At 38.2% G+C, this 9,177-nt stretch overlaps 1 protein-coding gene across 1 annotated transcript; it reads right to left on the bottom strand.

The window, feature by feature from the left end:
- Positions 1–1,395: 1,395 nt before the first annotated feature.
- On the bottom strand, positions 1,396–3,690 carry LOC138005305 (uncharacterized). Its single transcript, XM_068851556.1, has 2 exons — positions 3,518–3,690; positions 1,396–3,326 (listed from the first exon to the last, which is right to left on the bottom strand). The coding sequence occupies exons 1-2, from the start codon at positions 3,688–3,690 to the stop codon at positions 1,553–1,555; spliced, it is 1,947 nt and encodes a 648-aa protein (XP_068707657.1). The 3' UTR covers positions 1,396–1,552.
- Between the last annotated feature and the right edge of the window lie 5,487 nt (positions 3,691–9,177).

The following is a 9,177-nucleotide window of genomic DNA, read 5'->3' as shown; positions in this document are numbered from 1 at the left end:
AACCTCAAGAAACGTTGGCTGCATGCTATTTGTCGCGACGAATGTAAGGATTTTACTGTCAACCAAAACACGAAGATTTGCTCTCGTCACTTTAAACCTGAGGACTTTGTTAAGTCTGTCGGAGGCCAGCGTATTTATGTCAGGGAGGGGGTCGTGCCGTCACGTTTTTCTTGGTCACAAAGTTCTCCGCTAAAGAGAAAGCCTCCTAAGAAACGTATGTTTACGTCGAATACAGACGCAGAGTTGATAGTATCTCAAACAACTAGTGCAACTGAAACCAACGCTGATAACTGCACTTCATCGGCGGCTGGTAGCTCTGCTGATCATGACGTGCAAAACGACACGGATACGCAAGGAAACACGACAGAAGATTTCAAAGAACTTCTCGAAAAACTGAAGAGTTTGGAGCTTCAAAATGCTTTGCTAAAGGCTGAAATAGGAGTTTTGAAACGTCAGAAGGGTCTTGCAGATTCTCGCGTTTTTCAGTTGCGAAATTTTACCTCTGACGAGGACATCGCCTTTTACACCGGCTTTCCTAACTTTGCTACATTTAATGCTGTATATGAATTTTTGAACACTGGAACGAATGGGGAGAACATTAGGTACTGCTCGTCAAAAGAAAGAAGTGTCCCAAAGCGTTTTTATGATGAGAACGAAAATGAAACCGAGGAACCAGAGGAATGCACTCACAAAGGAGGTTGTTACAGTTACTATGCCAGACAGCTTTAAAGACAAATACTCTTCCACCCGTGTAATAATCGATTGCACAGAGATTAGATGTCAGATGCCTTCCAGCCTTCTTTTGAATTCGAAACTGTTCAGCTCGTATAAAAACCACGTAACTCTGAAAGGCTTAGTTGGAATTGCTCCTAGTGGAGCTATAACTTTTATCAGTCAACTATACAGTGGAAGTATTTCCGATCGCGAAATTGTTGAGAGAAGTGGTTTTCTGAAGTTAGATTTTGATAAAGGTGATGTGATGGCCGATAAAGGCTTTACAATTGAAGATCTCCTTCCACTGGGTGTGAACCTAAACATTCCACCTTTTCTAGGGTTGTATACCCAAATGACAGCACAAGATGTTATCAAGACCCAGGAAATTGCCTCGGTAAGAATACATATCGAACGAGCTATTAAAAAAGTCAAGAACTTCCGCATTTGGGATAGTGTCGTACCACTTAGTCTATTTGGGGTGGTAAATCAAATGTGGAGTGTCTGTGCCTTTTTGTGTAACATGCACGATCCTCTTATTTCCACGTAACAGTTAGGCAAAGCAATAATGCCTTCTACAGAAGACAACATTATTTAATAAAAGCGCCAGACCCTAATGTTATGTCTCAGAAAGAGCACAGATTTGGTAAACTAGGATTTCGGCATCCTTGTGCGCTAGGAGCTAGTAAACTGTCATTTATCTTCGTACAGTCATTGTGCTCAAGAACTGAGAATAAAGAAACTAATCTTACAAAAGTTTTATCTTGAAAGACATCAAGGTTGATACTCTGTTTTAGACATATGTGTCATTGCTACAATTTAACAACAATGACACGCTTTTCTAATGTTTACAGAATTCTAAAGCGGCTGGCTCTATAAAATGATTGAAGTAGCAGTTCTTAAGGCATTCATTCAATGTGTCCCAGAACTGAGGATCAAATGTGATCCTCTCTACACTCATGCCTTTGCTGGTGTAAATTACAAAATCACACCAGCTAGCCCCTGTAACAGCAAGTTGACCCTGTATTTGAAAGTAGTACTGATGTCCCCTTTTCAGTCTTGGCTGTCCATTTACATTTTCTGCAAAGAAACTTTCATCTGCACATGCATCTAAGGGACTTACATGAAACTTAGTGAAGGGACATTTAACCTCTACTAGTCCAAAAGGCTTACTACAACTATGATCAATGACCTTGCCATCTGGCGATGCTGCCAAAATTGGACAGGCCATACTCACAACAAGGCCACTTTTTAACACTGTAACTGGATTCCTAGCTGCAAACATATATTTTCCATATTCTTTCAACGCTACAGGTTCATAGGTTTTCCCGTGTTCTGTCTGCTTGGAAGTAAATGGCTTGGGATGAAGCAGATTGTTTACTAAAGAGGCATGATTTCTTTTCCTTTTTGCAATGGTGTGGAAATTAGAAGCTGTAAACCGAAATTTTCTTTCAGCATTCCATTCTTGGGAGGCTGCTTGTTCTCTTGTAGTCTTCTCTATGTTATTGAGCTTTACCTCATCAACAGTCAAATGATCCAGGAGTGCTTCTTGGTTCCTGCTCAAACCATCTGGCTTTTTGTACTGTTCAGAATGTTGCAAAGGAAATGCAGGAAACGCAGATATAGCATTTTGGTCATCATTACCATCATTGCCGCCTGCTCTAGGCACTGAGTCAATATTGCAGAAAACTTGAAAATTGGACTCGGAAAACTGTAACTGATAACTTGCATATGAACCACTCGGAGATTTTCTAAATTTTGTTTCCTGTAAGTTAGTACCACCAGGAGAAATGATTTGAGACAGGGCAAATTTAGGATTGATCTTTTGAAGCTTGTCTTTCAACATAACTTCATCTGCTGTTTGTGTGCTCAAGTTTTTCCTAGCTTCATACAATAAACACCTCACACCACTATCAGGATCATAATCGCTATCTAATTTGGACCTCTTTACATTGAGTTCCATGACAGGTTGGGGCTTGATTTTTTCCCCTCTTGCAGGTCTGTGCCACAGCTGTAAACTGGAGGTGCATGCCTTAGGTTGTGCCATATCAGATTCATGGTCCAACTCCTTGACATTTTGACAGCTATACAAGCTAAACTTACAAAGTTTCATCATAAGTGCAAGTACATGATTACAAAAGCCAGCAGATCCCGCCACGTGCGTACATGAAGCATACTTAACACTTCCACTCACTAAACAAAGTGCAACTTTTAATTTATGAGGGGCTTCATTTTTTTTAAAGCTATGATGACACAAACATTGAAAAAAGAAATATTCATTGTCACTAGCAGCAACTACGTCCTTCAAGTATTCGTCTTCAAAGAACGTCTTGGCTTTTCTCATGCTTGTTGGAACTGTATGGCTCTGTTTACTTCGGTCAATGTTTTTTCCAGACTGAGAGACATGCAAATCCATTTCTGCCTTTGTAAACAATGGCATTCGTTGTAAGCTTGTTGACCACCCAGTCGATGGAAACCTCACAGTACTTTCCTTTAGCAACGGATCATTTCGAGTTTGTAATTTTTCTTGTCTCTGCTTTCGACGCGTGTAAATAAGGTTCTTGTCCGGATCCACAACATCTTTATCACGACCAGAAGCCACATATTCAAGTACTCTACGGAAAAATTAGCACACCAGTTAATTGTGCAGAAACAGGTAAGCGACGGAAATAAACATTAAATCTCCTGATCTCTACTTGAAATAAGAAATAAGACATGTTAAATATCGAATCCTTTTAACCAAGTACAGTATAAAAAAGCCCTCATTATTACGACTACTGAGAAATACATCGATAAGCTTACTTGCCTTTTTGCTAACTGTGCCTTTGTTTTTAATCCTTTTGCCGGGTCGCCACGACATTTTAACCAAAAGCGAAGCTCATCCGTGGTGAGTGTTCTAGGATTTCGTCCTTGAAGAGATGCTCCTGGTATATCGCCCTCGGAAAGACGGCTGGCACTTACAGATTGATCAGCAGCCATTTTTACCACGAGTAAACAGAACAAGGCCCAACTAGCCTCGTTCTCGCACGTATCGCTCCCAGTCCCTTTTCATTTTGCATAGGGTGTATTGCAACGAAGAGTTTGGAACGCCTGACACATTTTTACTCGTACCCAGACCCAGCGTGCCACCGTTGTTTCATGTAATGATACAAAGAAAGAACAAAGAAAGCGCAAAGAGCAAAGAAAGAACAAGGGCAATTGATTTTTATGAGCTAAGAGTGTATAAACAGTCGTTCGCGTTTTAGCATTTTTGGCCTTGCGCACGGTATTGGCTGTCAAACGCTCGTTATCGACAATACCCGACTTTTAGCTGTTATTTCTTTGCTACAAAGTATTTATCTGGAATACTACGGAAAACAAACGCTTGTCTATTATGTCTGCTGTTTATTTTGATACTTGCCTTGGCGTTTATTTTGCTTTGTTAGCACACAGCACCAAGACAAAGTTGGTGGAATCGGAAAATTTTTCGTCCGGCGCGTTACATCGCACTTTTAACATCGTTTCTATCGTTTGTATCGTTTCAAACTTTCTATTGTTCGTTTGGTTCGCGGCATCTATCGTTTCAAAGGATGGAAAGAAAAGGTTTAAAGCGTTTCGAAGGTTTCAAAGGTTTCGAGCTTTTCAAAGTTTGTACTTTGCATGAGAGAATTAGTCACGTACTGAGTAAAAATTGTCACGTGCTAGGCAACCAAACTTTGTTCAGTGAAGCAGAACGAGGTAATTGTTTTGTTTTGGCGCTTTTCACGGCTTTGCAATTTTCAAAACTGGAATTTTAGCATGTATTTTGGGTTATGTACGAAAGAAATATTTGAGAGGAACGATTAAAACGAAGAAAACCAAGTGTTTTACAAACCATCGAAACGATTCAAACGATACGAAGCAAACCATACATCAAACCATTTGAACGCTACAATAGGCGAAACGAAAAATTCAATTTTGGTGTGATGGTTAAAAATTTAGTGCAAAAACTAGTAGCGTAACGCTAGTTCTACCACTATTACTCTTGGGCAATTTCTTGAGAGAAAGAAAATATTTACGCAAACATCTCAATCGCGTTCACTACTGTTTTCCTCGCTGATTTCAAGTGCTGGTTTTTTATTTTGTTGTTAATTGAAAACAGAAAGATATTTTGAAGCTTTCTTTTTACCAGCTAAATGCACATGAAATTTACTTTCTTTACTTTTTAGATTTTTACAGTAACATTGTAATCTTAAAATCCAGCGCTTTATTTAGCGTTACGTATTTTGGAACGGCCTTGACCACCAATACCGTGTGCAAGGCCTTTTGCTCCTTTCTTTTCTTAGTTCCACACAACAGAGTTTTCATATAATTTAGCCAAAGCTTTAGGAATTGAAAAAGAACATCTTCTATACGTGATTGTGCGTATTTTCCATTAAAAATAAATTAAATTTAAGCCTAATATTTTTTCCTGGAAATCCAGGCAGGAGGGGGGGTCTTTTGTCTTGGAAATCCAGACAGGAGGGGGGGTCTTGGGCTTCAGGAAATCCAGGTGAGAGGGGGGGTTAAAAAACGACCCCATCCGTCAGGGGGGTGTGGATTTTTTCTGGAATAACCCAATACATACATATGGTAGTGATTATACTTTAGATAAATAAGATAAATAATCGCTAAAAATAAATAAAGCATAAAATATGTATTAATAATAATAAAAATCGGCATGCTTATTATAAACTACTGAGCTGTCTTTTTCAAAAGTGATATTCATAACAGTATGTTTTAACTGCTTCAGTCCATTTTTCAAGCCTGTTTGATTAGAAAAAGATCTTACACTATCAGACAGGGAATTCCAGGCGATTGCAGCCCTGTGTACAAAGGAATTACGACCGAGCTCAGTGTTTGGTCTATTAACTAAAATATTTAAAAGATTTCCTAAGATTATAGCTCTTACAGGTCCTAACAACTAATGAATTTATTTCCTCTAAACCTAAATTATAAAAAGCCTTATGAGTAATCATTAAAATATGAAATTTATAAAAATATTCAAGAGGCATCCACCCCGCTCTTGCTAAAATATCTTCATCAGTCATGCCCTTTGGCAACTTATGAATTAGTCTAGCAGCTCTAATATGTATCCATTCTAATTCTTTAAATTTGGAGCCAGAGCCCCAAACCACAACCCCATAGAGGACACTTGGGATTACAGTCTTAAAGTACAGAGTTTCTAGCATAGATTTGGGTAAAAAACTTATACGTCTCAGCATTTTGACTTTACTATTGAATGACACACAAATTGATTTAATATGCTGAGACCAAGACAGTTTATCATCGATGGTAACCCCGAGACAAGCAGTAGAGGATATGTACTGAATAAAATCCTCACCCAACTTCAGAGGTTTCAAAGGACCAATGAAGGGATTAATGCTCAAAATCATTGCCTCAGATTTACCCTCGTGAATAATCAGTCTATTCATAAGGCACCAGGTATACACCTGGTCAAGAACCTCTTGTAAAACAAGAACGATCTCATCAACAGTGTCACCTATTACAAAAATTGTTGTATCGTCCGCATACATATATAACGCCCCTCTGTTAACATGATTAACTTGATACCATTAACTTGAGTCCTTTGGACACGGTTGGAGAGGTAATCATTGATCCAATTCCACATACTACCCATAACTCCAATTCCTTTAAGTTTTTCAACAAGGATGGTGTGATTTACACAATCAAAAGCCTTACGGAAATCAATGAATAACACGCCAACCCTGCGACCTCCATCCAAAGCCTCTCTACAAGCTTCAGTAAGATGTAGCAGAAGACTTTCAGTTGAATAACCTTTTCTAAAGCCCCATTGCTTATTAGTTAAAATACTATTAGATAAAATATGATCATCAAAGGACTTACATACAACCCTTTCAAGCAGTTTTCCTGGGACACTAAGCAAAGATATAGGTCTATAATTATTAGGATCCAATTTACTCCCTTTTTTAAAAAGAGCAGTAACTAAGGATTCCTTCCACTGCTGGGGGAATCTACAACAATCCCTGCTCTTTTTGAAAACCTCAAACAACTCTTGTATCACAGAATCCTGAGCTAATCTAAGATCTTTAGTTGAAACTTGATCAGGGCCCACCGACTTATTTGGTTGACGGGATTTGAGAACATCATTCTTGATCTCATCCCATGAAATAGAAAAATTTTCAATAGTCGGAGTAACCCCATTTATAAAACAAGTAGTGTCAATGTGGACTGGGTCTAAGTTCCTTGTAAGATTAATAGCAGTATCTAAAAACGACTTGTTCAATAAATCTGCTTTTTGCTCTTCATCAGTTATTATGTTGCCATCTGTGTCTTGTAATGGACCAGTTCTTGTGTTTGTGCTCTTACCAAGGATTTGGTTTGATATTTTCCAAAAATCTTTAGGAGTGGATGCATTATCTGCTAGCTTAATCCAATATTGGGCTTCAGCTTTCCTTAACATCTTTTTGACACTATTTCTTTTAATCTTGTACAGTTTCCATAGAGCATTATCATCAGGTTTTTCTTGCGCTGATTTCAAGTACTTGTATCGTTAATTCATAGCCTTTCTGATCCCAATGTCAATCCATGGAAGCGATTTATTTCTAATCTTAACTTTCCTTCTTTTTATGTGAGAATCCACAATTCCTTTGAACATAGTCTCCCATAAATGAACACTGTCCTCAATTTCTTCAACAGAATTTACAATATGCCATGGGGCCTCCTCTAAGTCATTTTGTAGACTTTCAATGTCCATTGATTTATAATTCTTAACAGTGATTATCTTGGGCTTACGTTTATTCATCTTATTAGAAAATACTGCGTATGTAAGATGGTGATCAGAGATCCCCAAATCCAAAGAACCAGCTAAGATATTAGATGTGCGATGATTGGGGCTAACAATAATAAGGTCAATTAACGACTTAGACTTAGCAGTGACTCGTGTTGGTGATTCAATAAGATTTGAGTATCCAAAGCTGCCAAGTATGCTCTTCAGCCTTTTGCCAGCCTGGGATGAGTCCTGGGCTGAATGGGAATCACTTATCAAATTAGAGTTGAAATCACCAAGCAATATAACATTCTTCCTTTTAATCCAAATCCTGTTCAACAGGGCATGTAGGGAATTGAAGAAGGTAGTAGATTTAGGTGGACGATATAAACAGCCAATTAGGGTTGATTGGGAGCGAATTGTTATATTTAACCACACTGCCTCCAATTCTTGATCAACGTTCCATTTCAGGTCCTCATAAACATTTAGACCCTCACGAAAATATATCACCACACCTCCTCCTTTAGATCCTGACCTATCACGCCTTGCTAGGTCATAACCTATTATTTTAATTAACTTGTTAGATATGTCATCTGTTAAATGAGTCTCAGTAATTCCCAGCACATCAAATTTGACTTCACTAAGTAGAAGGTGGATTGGTAGAACTTCAAGAATTTCTGTCATTTCTAAAGCAATGGAAAGCGGAGGCTGGCAATGAATCTTGAAAGAAATTTTTTTACAAGCAAATCGTGGTTTGATCTTCAATCGATGATACTTGGTTTTGAGTCTATTGTAGCTTTCAAATTAAAGAAATCCCCAATCTGTGATTAAACCAGCCATCATCAATCTTGTAATGGGCAGAACAATAATCCAACATTTCATTTGCAAGAATCTGCTCAAAATTCAATACGATATGGACAGACAACCAACTGGAGTTAGGAAAAGAAAGAACTGAATTACTTTAATACAGCATATGGTTGAACCTCCATTAAGTGGCCATCCTGACATGTGCACTCAGAGTACCAGCAAGGGGCCACTTGTTTAGAATCAGTTATTTTCCTTTATCATAATGCACAAAATATATTGATTTCCATCAATTAGTAAATAATGTCCTTGGTGACCAGTCTAAATAGATGTGAAAACAATTGATTATTGTTGGAATGGCCAGAAGATAACTGTGATTATAGTTGTATGTACTATTTACATTTCTTGGAACTATTTTTTGAATGTTGATCACCATAGTCACATTGTGAATGGTCAGCTAGGCCACTAAATATAGGTTCTTAAATTGTATTAATCCTTTCAAATATAACAAAAAATGAGTGAATATGCATACATTTACCATCAGATTTCCAATTGTAACATTAAGATTACCTTTCAATACTTCCGTCAGCTCTGCTGATCCGTAAAGTGATTCTTTGAGTATCCTCGTCGGGGTTCACTTGAGACTGCAACACATTGGTGAAGTATGCTTGTGGCATTTTATCAATGGCTTTAATAACTGGGAGAAGTTCCTGAGCCATCTTTTTCTTCGTTTCTCGATTATTAGGGCGAAGGCCATATCCCATGCAAAGCAGTTGGAGTTGCTTTTTAGTGTATGCTTTTTCAAAAGCAACCTCTCCAAACCTTTCCAAGAACTGCAACAGTCGTATGTGGTTAGTACGTTTCCCATCTGACTTGTCCCCCTCTATCTCAGAGAAGGGTATTACATGGTTGCT

The sequence above is a fragment of the Montipora foliosa genome, chromosome 6 (assembly GCF_036669935.1).
Source record: "Montipora foliosa isolate CH-2021 chromosome 6, ASM3666993v2, whole genome shotgun sequence".
Classification (NCBI taxonomy): domain Eukaryota; kingdom Metazoa; phylum Cnidaria; class Anthozoa; order Scleractinia; family Acroporidae; genus Montipora; species Montipora foliosa.
The sequence above is the reverse complement of the archived record's forward strand: the minus strand, read 5'-3'. Positions and strand labels throughout refer to the sequence as shown.

Excerpts from the sequence above, each read along its gene's own strand:
- LOC138005305 (XM_068851556.1), bottom strand. The coding sequence starts at position 3,690 with ATGGCTGCTGATCAATCTGTAAGTGCCAGCCGTCTTTCCGAGGGCGAT. Across the intron at positions 3,327-3,517 it reads AAGGCACAGTTAGCAAAAAG|AGTACTTGAATATGTGGCTT; the intron begins GCAAGTAAGCTT and ends ATTTTTCCGTAG.